General features: G+C 41.6%; 1 protein-coding gene across 1 annotated transcript in view; it reads right to left on the bottom strand.

Moving 5' to 3' along the window:
* col8a2 (collagen, type VIII, alpha 2) overlaps positions 1 to 17,073 on the bottom strand; it is a 53,627-nt gene continuing 36,554 nt past the window's right edge. The window contains exons 2-3 of the mRNA XM_084379850.1: positions 10,827 to 11,018; positions 1 to 6,255 (exon numbers count right to left, since the gene is read on the bottom strand). Coding sequence (XP_084235976.1) covers positions 4,355 to 6,255; positions 10,827 to 10,989 — 2,064 coding nt within the window. The 5' untranslated portion in view covers positions 10,990 to 11,018 and the 3' untranslated portion in view covers positions 1 to 4,354. The remainder of the gene's footprint in view (positions 6,256 to 10,826; positions 11,019 to 17,073) is intronic.

Here is a 17,073-nt window from a genome sequence, read left to right as displayed (position 1 = left end):
TACAAGAAAGTTTTTATTGATGTGGTATCAATACAATCAAGTACTGTAGATTTTGTATAAGCAGACAAACATTTTCAATCAAAAAGAGTGCATTTATACCCAACTTCTATTGCATAGAGTGCACGCAATAGCCTTGTATGACAAAAATCCTATAGGTTGATACATTGAACATTACACAAATAGAAAATAAAAGTCCACAAATAATCCTTCACAAACAACGCTAGAATGCTAACTACATGTTGTAAATGCTCTTAACTCATCAATGTTGTTAAATACCATTTATACGTTCTAGGCTTCGGTGGTCGGTTTTGGCATCCCTATTAAATTATCATAAATGTATAAATACATCTTCATTAATTTCATGTGCAAATGGGAATGGCCGTTTGTATTCATTGAAACTAAAACAAACAAATATCCCTTAAGAAACCGAAGCAAGGCTTTTTTAAATTGTCTTTTTTTGTTGTTGTTTTTTTTTTTTTTTAAAGAAAAACAGAAAAAAAAACACTTCAAAGCAATTTGTGATTGAGACGGTACATGGATCTTACTGACACTTGTTAAATGATTTGCACACAGGGCAAACTCTGCAAGCAAGTGACATTGTCTATGAAAAAAACATAAGGACAGAGAGTAATGGCCACATGTAACTCACATCACCGTTTCATATGTCCAAAAAGAGAAGGCGGCAAAAAAAAAAAAGGCAACATACAGTACATAACGAGCCTCGGACTGTCGTGTAGACTCACATAACGATAATGATACATAGCGGTTGTGTAGATGTGTTATGAAAATGTTATGAAACAGAACGGGCAAGAGCAAGTGCATTGTTTGCATTACATAGATGTAAAATACTGATTAGGCCTTATTCTAGCACTAGAGCAACTGTTTATGTTACTGTTTACGTGTAGATGATGCATAGAGGCTATTGTTAATGAGTCAAACAGTATACATTCATTCTGACTGCAAAGCTCATTATTTGGCACAATTCTCCTGTACATTGACATTCCTCCATTAAGGTGTAAGGTAGTCCCAAATTCAGTGTAATAATAGCAATTGAATGGAAATCTGTCAGAGTTGTGGCAGAGTAAGGCATGGAGTCGGTAAAATAAGAACTGACTTTTCTCAATTTTGCCCAGAACTCTTGATCTCCTTTCTTCTGTAACTGCAACCATTGATAAAAGATCACGAGTGTCTTCTTTTGTTCATGTCTTGATAGAACACATAAATTATTGCACACCGCTATGTCTCTCATTGGACCAATATGCAAAATAGTCATATCAATGTTCAGTGTTAAGTGTTGTCTTCTTATCTCATTGTGTTTGATTTCAGTTTTCTCTGTCTCCGATAATGTATTAGTTACATTCATCATTCACCTATTCTATAACTTTGTTCCCTTTCTTGCAAAGGCACCATTAGATTATGTTAAATTCTATTAACGGGTCACCACCAATTTTATACATTAAAGGTGCAATACGTAAGAATTAGTCACCTTGAATTCATACTCCCAACAAATAGGGGCAGCGTATCACCAGAGTAATTGCTAACTGCGGCTAAATGTACATTTTTTTATACATCCATGACTGGAGCTACTGTAACTTGTTAGCTCAGTTAGCTGTGCAGCTAGCTGGACTAACAGAGGAATGCTGGTGTTTACACCACTAGCACAGGAGCTTTGGGCCGCTGGGAGATTTTGGGGAGGATTTCAGGCATGGGGTTAGCTGGTTAGCATGCTAACTTCAGTAGATATCTCTTCGACTAAAAATCATAGCGGCAAAACTGCTATTTATTCACATTCTGTTGATAATTTTCGTTTGAATGTTTTGAACAAAACTGATTACAAATTGCACCTTTAAAGTGTGTTTACAGGTCTGGGGGAGTACTACTGCATTCTTGGAAAAGGTAGTGTGAAGCCTTTTGTGTCTGCAGAAGAAGCTGCAAGTAATTTCATAAGTTGCATTGTGGGTAATGTAGGTTTTGAAGGGGAAAAAGACTGTATGGAATAAAAAAAGGTGATATTTCTGGTTCTGCTGTATCGATTTTGATCATGTGTTTTTAAACTGTCCATATAGAGTCCAACAGTGTTACAGGAGTGCAATGCTACACCAGTGGACTGCCTTTCCAAACCTGCCACCTACATTACCCACAATGCAATTTAGCCACACAGGAACATCACTGGAGGCAATTTATCAGATTACATGCAACTTCCTCTGGAGCCACAGAAGGCTTTATAATGCTTTTTTCACACATGTTGTAGTTCTTCTCAAGACCTGTAAACACACTTTAATGTGTAAAATGGGTGGAGTTAAATTACCCTTTAAACCCCCAAAGGAGGTGGAAACATTATGAAGTCAGATTTCTTGTGGAACATTGACAGGACTGCGAGCTCTTTCCTGTTGTAACTTCAGCAAGTTTGTTATTATCCTCTCTGAGTGTCCATGACCTGAATGCCAAGGGGACAATGTGACATAACTTCACACACACACACACACACACACACACACACACACACACACACACACACAGACACACACACAGTGACAGACAGAAAGGTACGCCTACTAGAACATACAAACACGTGCATACACACACAGCATGTATCTTTAATGCCTCATCCAACGGAAACGAGTGAATACACAACTCTCACCTCCGGCCCACCACCTCTCTCAGAAATCTGGCAGGGGTTTGTTAAATGTTACACAACCTGTATTTCACAACCTGTGGGCCTCAGTCAGTCCCTTTAGTTATTCATGGTGAGTGAATGCAGATCGATTCTCATTTCCACCTGACGTTATTGGGCTCTGAAAAGATCTTGTCCTTGAAGCCATGGATGTTCCATAATGCCAAACGATAATTCAGCTATATCTGACACAATGGAAATTAATCAAACGTCTTTTCATTCAGATCTGCAAACAATTCAGAATTGCTCTCAATTGCCCAGCAACAAGTCACATGGAAACTGGCACTGAAGGAAGACGTGAATGTCTTTTTTTTTTTATTGATCATCAAATTGCCGCCATATTTTCCAAAACAGAAATGAGTTTACAGCATCACAGATTTTGCGATATGTGGTATAAGGGGCTTTCATAGTATGGCAGTACAGATTGCTCACTTGGAATGTTATTGTGATACTGATTTATTAATAGGTAGTATACCATTAGAAAGCAGTGATGTCATGGTCAGAGCATGCCTGCAAACGGTGATGAGATTTGCAGTGCAAATGGGAAAATCAGATCGATACGAGGAAACGGGCCATTGATCCAGTTATGGTTGTGTCCTTATTGTCCATTTTGCAGTTGCTCTCAGTATCTATTCTATGGCATGTAAACATTGACTGTATGCATACATATCATCCTCAGTGAATATCATCCTGAAACTTTAAAAAAGGCATTATCTTTGCATGATGTCGTTCTCTTTAAAGGGGCAGTTTAAATTTAACAATCCTAATACTGCAAGGACATATTGAAGATTGAAGATTGTATTTCTTGGATTGCATTTCTGGACCGTTCAATAAATTATAAAGAAAAGAAAAAGACAAAGATCAATCGTTTTAAATGATAGGCTACTAAATTCAAAGAGAGGCGGAGAAATAAGCATCCAACAGATGCTTATGCCAACTAACGGTCAAAATATATATCTCAATCTAAAAACAAAGATTCAATCCTATTAATAATTTTAACGTAGCAATTGTTTAGAGTACCAAAAGGGTCAAACAAAATAAATGTGAAAAGTAATGTTTTTATAGCACCAAATGCCTTGTTTTGCTATTGTTTGTCTATATGTTCTGTGTTGTGTTGTTGCTCTTTATGTCAATATTGCCATTCACGGTTTAAATAAGAACACATGGGGGACGTGACTGCAGCCAGAGGAACCAATCACCCCCCAGGGTCTGGTGATTTCGTCCTTATGATGTCAGAGCATGAGGGCAGGATGTGCAGTCACATGGGGAGGTCTGTTACTAGCACATTACAAAGTAAGGCACTTAATAGTCTGAATCCAACAACAACAATGATGACAAGGACGAAATAATAACAATAAAATTATGACAATATAATAATTAAAATAATATAAGCTAAAAAACACCAACATAAAATACAACCCAAAACACACATTTGATGGACATTGAAACAAAGAACACAGTATGTAATTCCTTCCCCTGCCTTGAAAAACTTTCCATATTTCATTCACAAAGTTTGTTTTTTTCTTTCGCTGATGATGTTGAGGGTGACACAGATAAACATGGTGGCAATAATATTGAGAATCCTATGGGTTTTGTGTTTCTATTATGGCTGCAGGTATTTTAGGTTTAGGGCTGCTCTGAGGTGCCAATACAGGAACATGTTTGAATAAAAGTACAGGGTTATGTGGGACAGAGCAGGAATCCTGAGAAGGAGGAGTGGATGTACTCGGTAGAATAGAGGCCATTTGCCTGATCCGAGGGCATCTGGACCCATACCTGGTCACCCTCCTTCAGCTCTAGGACAGCACTACCGGACGCCTGGTCCATGTAGCCTTTCTTGTATTCATCATAGGTGTAAGTGGCTGGTACATTGTTCTTGTACAGTGCCACCCACAAGCTAGTTCCCTTCACATGCATGTGGTATGCAAAGTAGTAGACACCAGATAGAGGAGCAGTGAACATGCCAGTAGCTGAGCTGTAGGCATTTTGCCCATTGTACAGAGTCCTGTCAAATTTGATTGGCATGGCAGAAGGAGGGAAAGGTGTTGTGAGGATGGCAGTGAAGGCTGGTGCCACAGAGGCAGAGAGTACTTGACTGTATGCAGGCCCCTTCCTGTCCCCTGGTACTTCATCCCCTTCCAACTGTGTATCTGTTGGCCCTGCAACAACTGTTTGGCCATTTCCTGGAGGACCGGGGGCCCCCGGAGGCCCAGGAAGGCCAGGGTTACCATTAAGTCCAGAAGGGCCTGGTTTCCCTGGAGGACCTTGGGGACCTATAGCTCCCTTATCTCCCAACTTACCCAGTCCTGGAGGCCCTGTGAGTCCAGGTTCGCCTTTAAGGCCAGGGACACCTTGTGGCCCCATGGGACCCATGGGGCCCTGAAGACCAGGAATGCCTGACTGGCCCCTGGGGCCTGGAGTCCCTATAAACCCTGTCTCACCTTTATGCCCTGGGGCACCTGTCAGCCCTGGATTCCCAGGTAGGCCAATATGCCCTCCCTCACCTTTTGGTCCAGGTTTTCCAATTGTACCAACAGACCCAGGGATTCCTTTTTCCCCAGGGATGCCAGGTTTCCCAAAGGGTCCACTGGGGCCTTGGTCACCTCTTAGGCCAGGCAGTCCTGGAGGGCCCTGGGGTCCCAGATCTCCCTTCTGTCCTGGCATTCCATGTTTTCCTGGGAGTCCCATTGGGCCTTGAAGTCCTGGTGGTCCTGATTGTCCATCAAGGCCTGATTCCCCAATTGGTCCCATCATTCCTTGCTCTCCTTTGTCCCCTGGGAGACCAGGCAACCCACCATGGCCCTTGTCTCCTTTTGGCCCACTCAGACCAGGTTTTCCATAGCCAGGAGTCCCAGGAAATCCAGGAGGACCTCGGAGCCCTGCCTCACCTTTTGGGCCAGATAGGCCTGGTGCTCCAGGAAGTCCATCTATCCCATGCTTCCCTAACCCGACGGGCCCTGGCAGACCCTGTGAACCTGGAGCCCCAGCCTCTCCTGGTTCTCCTCGATCCCCTGGGAGGCCATGGTCACCCTTCAGACCAGGCAGTCCAGGCAAACCTTTTAGTCCTGGTTTACCAATACCTGTAAGACCAGGTGGTCCTGGACTGCCTTTCAGCCCAGGAGGACCCCTTATACCTGAGGGCCCTGGCTTTCCATTTCCATTCTCGCCCTTAATCCCACGCTCACCTGCTGGGCCAACACCACCCTTTATTCCTGGTTCACCCCGAATCCCAGGGGGGCCTCTGATGCCTGGAAGCCCAGGTTTCCCATTCAGAGACAAGCCAGCTGGACCAGGGAGGCCAGGCTGCCCTGGAGGACCTCTGGGACCTGGTTCACCACGAGGGCCAACCTCGCCATTAAACCCTGGCATCCCCTTTGGCCCAATCTTTCCTGGGAGACCTGGAAGACCAGGTTTACCAATCCCTGGAAACCCAGAAGGTCCCTGAGGGCCTGGCTGGCCATTGAGACCCGGCTTGCCAAGTCCAGGTTTTCCTGGAAGTCCTGGTGGCCCAGGTGGACCTCTTAGTCCAGGTTTCCCTTGGGGGCCTGGTTCCCCCTTCACCTCCATCATGGGTGGCATATCTACAAAAAGAGATGATGATGGTATTAATATTAAAGTATTTTTAAAAAAAAGAAACAGATCAATAAGCTTATTACATATAAAGAGATACAGGTGTATGTGCGTGGTTTATTTAATGTATTCTGAGGGCACATTGTATGTCAAATAGATAAAAAAAAACAAATAAAACATGGATAATGTGATTCCGATCTACACAGCAGCCAATTCCATCCCACAACTGCAGCACCTGAGAGGTAAATTCAGGAAACCACCAGTTTACTGTTTCATCATCACCTAATGTGGATAGATGCTTTTCTTATTTATCAACTACTGCTGCTCAGGGGTAAGGGGCTCAGGCTTTTCAAATGGTAAAAAAGACTTTCTCAAACAATGCCTTATTTAATTTGTTTTTATTGCAAACATTTGTATTGGGTTGGATAAAGTGCCATGATGTACAGGGTACACATAAGAGTGTGTTATCAACCTTACATGTGTTGCAAAAGATCATCTGACACTAAAGGCTTGATTAAGTAGGAAAATGGATATACTACCTATACCATGTGTTGTTAATCTCTGATCTCTGGCTTCGCCAACAAAAGTGTCTCAAATTATTCATCAATTTAGTCACCAAAGTTACTTCTTTAAATCAATAAATAAGATCATTAAGTTAATCATTAAGTTTTATTTAATATAACATTTCAGACTATAAAAAGGAATATGTCTTAATTAACAGATTGACAGGTTATATACTGAAAATTATAAGGAAAAGTCTGACTCCAAATTAAAACCTGGATTGTGTGTATGTTAGAAAGTGTCTTTCATATCTGATTGTGGCCTGATGACCTGTTCCATCAAGGGTATTTTTTCTTTATCTCAGCCTAGAGTGAGAGGCAGGCAGGTCTCCAAAGCATATATAAAACAGTACTCCACATGCTCCTGGGCTTAGCAGTTGTTCTGTAATAGTACAATTGGATAGGAGATAACATTTCTGTTTTACAGCTGATTGATGGTGAGATCTTGTTGGGACGGAGCATGTAAAAAATGCAAATTTTTGATTGTGTAACAGAGAGGGAAGTAGACTGAAGAAGTATGACACAAACTGTCTCATTATTCTTTCCCTGCAGAGTGAAGCTGAACAGCCAGGTCACAAAGAGCAGAAACACAAGCTTGGTCTGCAGAAGACTTCAAACACCCTTAAACCAATTTCAGCTGGTTTGTTGCTCTGCTGCCTCGTCTCAGCAACACCTTTCCTATGTGTTACTTTTCTTGGTGGGTCATAGGCCACAGTTGCCCCCGGTATTCTTTTAATAATGAGGCACAAATAACAAGTATCCACTTTTTAAAGTATAGCGTATGTTTGGATCTGCTTCGGCCAGCCTCTCCTATTGTGAAACTGATCCAAGCCAGTTAATTTTTTAGTAGTGTGAATCATTTCTCCTCATTTTAAACCAAAATAACAAAACACTATGTGATGCATGACCTCTCAAAACTGGATTCTGATAATACACCTGCAATATATTTGGGATCACTGAAACAAGGTCTATAACTAATTCAAGAGCAGCTTGACAGTGACAAATGAAATAGTATGTGGAAATGTAACCATAAGCAACTACTCCCCCCTAGTGGCACTTGATGAGAATGCAACCACAACGATGAGAGAAGCTTAATATTGCTGAACAGCATATAACATTGTATTATTCCAGTCCAAAAATCAGGACGACACACTACAACACATTTTGTGAGCACTGTCTCAAATATCACATAACCTCTGCAGTGGAGTTTAAATATAAATACATTGAGGACCCTTACCATGGGGCCTATCGAGAGGTGGATTCAAAACTACTGAGATCAGAGCTACTGAAAGCAAAATGCAAATTTTAACAATAAGGGTTTTACTGTTTATGCTAACATCCAACCCACCGTCCTTTTTGTATAAACCTGTGGCTGAAGTCCAACAGGCTGAGGAACACAAGTGGTCAGATAATCAGGTAGGTCGTAAACAAACCCTCAGTTTTACCATACTATGACAGAGAAAATGAATATTAAAATTGATACCCATCCGTGCATTGTCAGTGTCCATTATTTTGCTTCCTGGCTGACATCCAGGTTGAATTTTAAGGGGGCACTATGTAGTTTCGGAGAAGAAATTAAAACATTAAGAATTAAGTTTGACACAATTAAAGATTTTGTAATATTTACAATATTAATGTAAGTCCCTTTCATGTCCTTTAAGGTCAGTTTGTTGATTCAGTCATGAAAACAAAGAGGCATAAAAAATCTGTCACTTAAGATCTCTCTCCTCTGATTTTTATTCCACAAAACTACACAGTGCACCTTTAACCTTATTATCATGCTATGCAGGGTTTTGTATAATAGTAAGATTTCGAGTGTGCTCACTTTAGGCTTTGCCCCCCAAATAAATGGTTTATCCAATACATCTACACTTGATGTTTGTCTTTATCCATGAGGGTGGCACCCTTGGGCCAAACTATATTTTTTACAGCATTAATGGATCTAATACTAACAAGGCCGTTATTCATTTTTCATACATCCGCCAAAAACACTGTGTTCAGACGTGTGATGAGCATTATCGCCTCAGTTTTGTTTGTTTAGTTGTGGTCCACAGCTCCACTGTTGACCGCCTAAATATATCACCCACAGAGAAGGAATAAGATGTTTCACACTTGAGAGGACATAATGGCTTCTTCATTACTTGTTGCAATGCTCACCAGGATTCAGACCCAAGTTGTTGTTTTGACTACATTTGAACAGAGTCAAACTACCTTTTGAAATCTGCTCTGGTAAGAGCAAACCTGCAGAGTACTGACTCCTATTAAGCTAAGACTAGAGGTGGGAATCACAGAGTAACTCATTATACGAGATGATTCACGATACATTCATTCATCTCATTGCGGTGTCAGTTACAAAAGAATTTGACATGAACTGAAGTGAAATGATGTATGAGAAGTGCATAGAGACTAACTACAGCTTGTCCGTGTCCATGTCCATAAAATTGCAAAAGGCTAAACTGTCAGAAAGCAAAACAGTTCTGGAGTTAAAATGCTTAAAGGAAGGATACAACTATGGCTCACTTGCTTCATTGTCCTCTGTGAGTATTTAATAACCTTTCTATTTGCTCTCTGATCTTTGTGAACATATCTCCATGGTCAGTAAATGAAATACAGCCTTACACCTGTTTTTCACTGAAAAACATCTAGGATAATATTGTATTAAATGGCTGTATGTTGCTTAGTGAAAGGTCAGATGATGACAAAAATTCATTTGGAAGTACATTGTTTTAAATTAAAAACTAAACTTCTTTGTTTCTGAGTTCACAGACAAAAAAACCCCCCAAAACACTTAGTTTTGATTGCCATTTTTTTAAATGCTGGTAAATTCATGACAAAGCAGATGTAAAATTTAAACTTTAAATTAACCGAACTAAAACTTAAGGTTCTCCTGAATCAAATGATGCCTGGCATTTGATGATATATTTACTATACAAATGTTTTACATCTTTATCCTTTTTGTGTAACATGAAATTTATTTTTGACATTTCTGAAAAGTTGAGAAGATTCAGAAAATCTAATACCTTATATCTCATGACAATATAAGAAATGTACAGTATATGGTTAACTATTAACTGTTACATTGTTCCAGTGGTGATGCAATGTGAACATATGACCACTGAGTGGCAGTAGAGTCATTGTATTCAGGTGAGCCACAGACAGCATTAGATTCACTCCTCCAAATCTAAATCTTGTTACCACCACTTGTTTTAGCACATCTTTATTTTTCCTGTGAGTTATTTAAATGAAAAATATCAACATCAAATTTGCACAAAATGCAGCTTCTGAAGTCTTTCTTTGTCAAACATGATGTTACAGTAATAAGTGCCCCTTATTTGCTTTGAATTGAGTTTTAAAGAAAAGGCCTCTGATGACACAAGGCACATCTCGTATGATCAAAACCTTGTTTTCTTAGTTAGGGTCAAATTTGATAATGATGACAGCATGCACATTTTCCCTCCCTCTCCCAGTTCCCTCGCCTCAGCCTTTTATTTAATCTATTTTTATTTCCTTCGCACTCTCCCCTTCATCCCACAGCTGAAGAGTATGTGATATACAGAGGAGTAACAGCATCCAGATGGCAGGAGGAACAACTGGCCCAGTGAAGCTCAGTGAACAGTGGGCAATCAGGCCTCCATTAGGCCCCAACTGAGGACCAGCCAAATGCCGCTGGACCCACATGGAAAGGACACACACTTCAGTGAGCCCTTTGACTGCCTGAAGAGAACCAGTGCACAAGTCCTGGTTCCTGGGATGGTCTCCACATCCATCACATATCAATCTGTAATGTTGGAGACTTCTTTTGTTCATAGGAAGTTGTTATGAGTGTGTTCTTCACTGCATAGTTTTGAGTTCTGAGTATTTCCTGTTGCTAATTTGCAGTTTCGCAAAGTTAAAAATGACATTTACCAGTGCTTCCATTGACCCAGTGGACTGTTGCGAAAGAGTGAGTGGATCTACAGGCCTTATGCAGGGCTGAGTGAGGCATAAAGGTAAAAGCGACTGCACCCACAGGGATTACTCACCAACGTAATGTCCCTTGCCCTCTCTGAATGGGGGTCCAATTGGCCCTTTCATCATGGGCTGCATATACTTCATGTGGGGAATGGGGGGATAGCCTCCGGCAAGAGCTCGCGCCCCCAGCATCAGCAGCACACAGACAGGAGCCAACAGCATGGTCACCAGCATCCCAGGCTTCAGATGTCACACAAAAAGAACTGGAGGCAAAAACAGAAGAAGAAAATATTTATTAAAGTGCTTTTATTTTGGTGAGGAGGAAGAGGTTGGCTTACATCTATTTAAGCATGCAGATTTATTTAAAGCTCCCAGATTGTAAAAAGTAAAATTTCTTGTCTTTTTTAAATCATACAACAGGGTTAGGTGCTATATCAATACTGCGAAAGGTTCAAACAGCTCAATCCATGAAGGAATGCACACAGCCTGTATTTAGAAACTGTGTCTTTAAAGGAGGACTTCCATGAGGTTATGATGTCACAACTGTACAGTCAGTTGCAAAAACCCAAACAGAGCTGATGAGGTTGAATAGAGGTGCTGCAGCAATGGTTAGTATGAAAAAAATACACCCTAAATAAAAGGATGAGCACATTATGGGCTCCTTTAACCTTTAACATAGACATTATCTACAGCACTGTCACACTAGAATCCTCCCATGAACTTTTAAATGTGCAGCCATGTGCAAATATAACTTGTAAGCCCACTGCTTATGTATGTGCTTGCTCTCAGCTGCTGCTATGCGGTCCTCGGACTGTGACAGGCAGATCTGTTGACTTTAATTTACTTGGGGAAGAAATGACCACATCACTCCCTGCCAAATATTTTCACAACCGTGGTCAGGTGCGAACAGGAAACCACCAGAGGATAGTAAGTGTGTTTGTGTATCATAAGTGAGCGACCGTAGGTGTCCGGGACCAGCTTCAGCTGGTGAAATGATGTGTGAAAATGGCATAAATTGCCACTCCAGCTCTCAACTGAGTTGTTTTCATCAGCTCTCTTTGGACTGATGACTGTCAGCAGTTATTTTGTGATAAAGCGGGATGCGAACTGTAATCTCAGTTTCAGCCCGCTCATGTTTAAATGTCAAAAATGTTAAGCTTATGTAAGGCGTGGGAATCGTGTAAAGGAGAGAAAATAGAACTAACTGGAACTTTTTATCCCAAGAACTACTTTTCAAGTTATTAATAGGTGCCATCATGGTTTAATGAGGAAAGGAAAGGAAAAGTTGACAACTGTTTTAGTTGCAAAGTTCATGTACAGTTGAATAGTACTACCCCCAGAGCAGGGACTTTAGGGGGTAAAAAACATTACAAGGACCCTGGTCCCTGCAGAGGAAACACACTGAGGTCCTCTAAAGGTTCCCCGTCCCTTGGGAAAATTCCTGCAGTGGAAATGTGTCTTCACAAGTAATGCCATAATGGGATAGGTGACATTTGGCAGACTAAATGAGACACGAGAGACACACTTCATCACTCTGGAAAATTTAATATCTGATAATCACCTCTCCCTCATTTTTGGGCCCTAATTATGAAGCAGAATGAAGTACCACTTGGATCCTGATCATACAGTCATGGTCTCCAGCTCCTCATTCTGCATGTCATCACTGCAGCCATATCAAGAACTCAATCTGCATATGTTTGCAGGCAGCCCTTTTCTCCTTGATTTATCCTGCCTCATCTCATACTCATATTGTCACTCTGCACGTGTGTGTGTGTGTGTGTGTGTGTGTGTGTGTGTGTGTGTGTGTGTGTGTGTGTGTGTGTGTGTGTGTGTGTGACAGGCTTTGCTCGTCTGCAGATACGGACTCAGATTGGATTGCGAGTTCACTCTGGAAGTTTTACGATGAAGCAAACGCGAGCTGACACTTTCTGACTTGAAAATGAAGTACATCAAATTATACAATGCACTTAATTGGGAGCAGGGATTGGGAGTAATCTGGGAGTTCACAGCAGACTTCAACTGACAAGCACTTAGAAAAAGGTGCGTTCGTTCCCACCATGTGTGCAGAGATCAGGCCTGTTTTACAGCTTTGCCTTTTGCAGTCGTCTGTGATTGTTTAGCAACCACATAGCTCAGCAGTCAAATTCTTGTTTTACAGCCATTTACCAAAGTGTTTCTCTGGGTTTCTGAGCTATTTTTTTCAGTCGTTGTGATTAGTCATAAGTGTGTGTGTATGTGTGTGTGTGTGTCTGCGGTATCTGTTTAAGCTTGTTTATGCCGCGGCATGTCCTCTTTGCCAGGAAAAGCATCAAAGGTCGCTTCTCAAATTATTAACACCAAAGCTCCGTCTATGAAAAATGAAGGACGCAAAGACAAAGATGTAAAAAGAAATAAACAGAAGAGAGAGAGAGCAGTTTTGGTAGGGCAGTATGGTGGTTGGCCGACTTGCTGGCTGGCTGGAAGGGAAGCTCGTCTGGTATGGAGGCCTGTGGTTTTGGTGCAGATGTAATTTAACAGGCGGCTCTGGATGCCCACCATTCAGCAGGCGTCAAACTCTCTGAAGAAGCAGAGCGACACGCATTCAAACACAGAGGCCATGTATGAAACAGGGATCAGACACAGGCGGGTGGTTTATAGACCTCCATAATCTGTTTATCAAGTGTTTTTGTTGAAAAGCTCAGCAGACGCTGTTAAAAAATCTCACGCAATCCTCTCTGGCTGGCCACCATGAGCCACTGCTGGAGCGAGACTCGTACACTCTCAAACACAAGAACACCCACGTAACACTCTCTCAGCATGCACCATAACACAATATACCTCTGACAAGTGGTTACCCAGGATGTCTTGAAAATACTCAAGCTCGTTAACCTCCGTTTTACCCCACAAAACCGGTCCATACAAAACAGACCATAACACAACCCCGGGTTCGAGAGGGGAGAAGAGCTAATGGTGAATCAAAGCCTCCCTCGGTCATTAAACATGAGCGGCATCCAAAGTTACAGCCAAGGAGCCTTGTCTGGCAGGCCGAATGACACTTTATATAAAACAGATTTAGCTGAAGAAAGAACATCACCACACACATCACAGCAACGGATCCAAAAATACACAAAGAGAAAAACAGAAAGTGCAGAACAGAAACGTAGTATTAATGAAATAAGCGAGAGTCTGACCCTCGGCTGTAAAAGGGCACCGCCGAATCCATCATGACTTAGCCTATAATGGTTGCTTGGCTGTTCCCACCTCCAGACAGCTGTCAAATAACCGCTATGTCTGATGACCACATGGACAGATTATGAGAAAATGGGCCCCTGGGCACAGACATGTAAAAGGCCCCCACCCCTCATGCATAGGAGAAAGACCATCCGGACTGATTTTGTATCTCATTGTGGTTGTTTAGTGTCTCTTTTTGGTCGTTTTACTTCTATTAGCTGTCCTTTGATGTCTCTTTTTGGTCTTTTTGCAGGCTTGTGTTATAATTTTGTGTGTGTTTGTTGTTATTTTGCATCTTGTAGTCTTTTTGTGTCACTTTGAAGTAGTTTTGCCTGTTTGTATTTGTTTTGTGTCTCTCTCTGCTCGTTTTAGTTCTCTTTGTTGTCATTTGATGTCTGTTTTTGGTTATTTTGTAGGCCTTTGTAGTACATTTTTCTGTCTCTTTGAAGTTGGTTTCTGTCTCTTTTTAGTAGTTCTGTCTTACTTTTTGGTTGTTTTTGTCTCTTTGTAGTTGCTTTGCATCCCTTTTTGGTTATTTTGCACTTTGAAGCAGTTTGTTGCCTCTTTGTAGTTGTTTTGTCTCTCTTTCAGTGACATTTTAGTGAACCATACTCTCTCAACAGGTGCTGCTTTTGGCTCAAAAACTGTTCCCACCGGAGAGACGGTGACTTGCTTTAAATTGCTTTACCAATGTCACTTTTCGTATCATTAAATACTGACGATTTAGGATGGCAACTGACCCTACCTACAATCGCAAAGCGTCAGTGTTTGACAAGTTGGGAATGAGACTCAAAAATCAACTTTCTTACAAAGTGGACCTTTAATGTTACTTTAGCCTCAGTGTCACAAAACAAAGAACAAAGAACAATCAGGGCAGCTCTGTATCTTTCCAACAAGAAATGTTAACAGTCACTTCAAACAGAGGCTGCTCCCTGAGTCCTTGGACCTCCAGGCCTGTGTCTGGTATGCCCCTTCAGAAAACCATCCATGTCCACATGAAAACGCAGAGATAAATGTTGGCAAGTGCACATAATGAACATACGGTCCACCTCACAGATCTGTCTCCAAACTGCCTGGTAATCTGATTCACGGACACAAACCAAACCCGGAGCTTGCCTTCTTTCTCGAACATGTGTTGGATGCCATTTTAACAGAGCCTTAATGTTAATCTGCGAAGCCTTCGGGTCCGCCAAAGCAGACTCAACAGCCTCCAAACTCAGCAGTATCTCAAGTGGCCTGCCCAGACAGGCAGAAGAGACACAGACACCACGGCTGACTGCAAGCCAAGCACACACTTCCCTAACTGCTCCATCTGCCCGCTAATGAAATCAACAGCGCTGGGGAGGTGAGGTTGAAGGTGCTCTGCCTCTACTTCCCTTAAGCGGTACATGTGTGGATCCAGACTGCCTGGCATTTCCTAAACCACGTGCCACAGAGAGATTATAGGTACACCAAGTGTGAGGATTCTGTGTCATGAAGGAGGCGGTTGTTTTTGTGGTGAACATTCGAGCCGCTGCTTGAGTGGGGGAATCATCACCTGAACGTCGTGTACCGCAAAATGCCAGCACACCGAATGGTTCAGCAACTACAGAGGTCCATTATGAGTGTTAGACAGTTTGGCTATGACCACAAAATTCTGTAGAAGTGCACTTAAAACCTCACCGCATATTTTTGCTGATTCATCCAATTCTGACAAACCAAACCAGAACCATTCCTGACTGTTACCATGAACCCACATGGGTGGCCAGCTGCTATCCAACCACAGCCATCTTCCTTTACCAAACCCTCGCCTTGTTAATTCAACAAGGGAATGTTGGAAAACTTCCCTTTTTTTATGGAGAGAATGAATTTCCAGCAGGAAGAAAGGCACACTTGAAATGAACTCAATTTATACATCTGCGGTTTATTATTCAATCTGTCGTCTAGACATATGAGTATTAACGGATTTTACAGATTTGCTGTTAAGAGTCATGCACCTGCAAACATTAAGCAAACTCTTAAAGCTAACACAAACAGGCTCAAATATTGTTAAGGTATCACTTACAGACAACACAGAGCTCCATTGAACATTGACCCGTTAAACGCCTTGGTCTAAAAACCTATAAGAGACTGAGGGACAGACACAGGAGGGATAAAATGAGTACAGCAGTTACACAACACGCTGGCGTGTGCATGTGGGGGAGAGGAAATTGAGCGTGTGAGGTGTTATTTAGAGAATCACCTTCTTTCGAGTGAGGTAATCCCTCTTTCAGCCTGAGTGGCACTCGGGCCATTACGTCTTTCCGGTGTCAGCTCGCTGCGTTATATTTGAGTAGTGGTCACAGTTTTTGGTAGCTTTGAACGCACCCTGTATTACTCAACACTGTGCAAATAAGCACCGGGGAAACAGTATGGCCCTTCACATAACATGTCCATGTGAGTGTATAAGGGTGGCAACAAACCTAATGCACATACGATGAGACACTAACATCTGTTGCGTCAGTGGCCACCGGCTGGAAAGTGTGCTGAAGGTTTTGTTTGGTTGCTTCTCAGGAAAGCACCGCCACAATAAAAGCTCTTATGTTCTCAATTTAGTGTTTCCAGTGAATCATTAGTATGTAGTCATTAAAAATACTGTAAATTATTATTTTAAATGTCGAGACGTGATGTATACTGTTTACACTTCTACCGTACCATGTCGATGTTTGTGAGCACACATTTATTCCCATTTAAACACACTGTAAAGGCATATTAACTCAACTTTTCCACCCTTTATTCAACCGCAAATGGGCTCTTACACTATATGACCAAAAGTATGTGGACTTCCCTGGTCAGTATTTGACAAACAGGGAATGAGTTTCAACAATCAACTATTGCCTTCCCTGCCTTCACTTGTTGTGTATATAAAAAATAGTGACAATGATGTTAATTACAAGTTTATAAAGCCTAAGGTGGAGTGTTGAAATTGCTTGTTTCGTGCGACCAACACTCTAAAACCCAAAAACATTCAGTTTACCATTCAAGAAGACAAAGAAAAGCAGAAAATGGTGACAATTCAGAAGCTTGAACGACCAAATGTTGTTTAAATCGATAGTTTCAGCTCTAGTTAATTATACAAAGATATTTTAG

The sequence above is a fragment of the Pagrus pagrus genome, assembly GCF_965226575.1.
Source record: "Pagrus pagrus genome assembly, chromosome: 17".
In the NCBI taxonomy this organism is placed as follows: domain Eukaryota; kingdom Metazoa; phylum Chordata; class Actinopteri; order Spariformes; family Sparidae; genus Pagrus; species Pagrus pagrus.
Note: the sequence above shows the minus strand (reverse complement) of the source record. Positions and strands in the feature narration are given on the sequence as shown.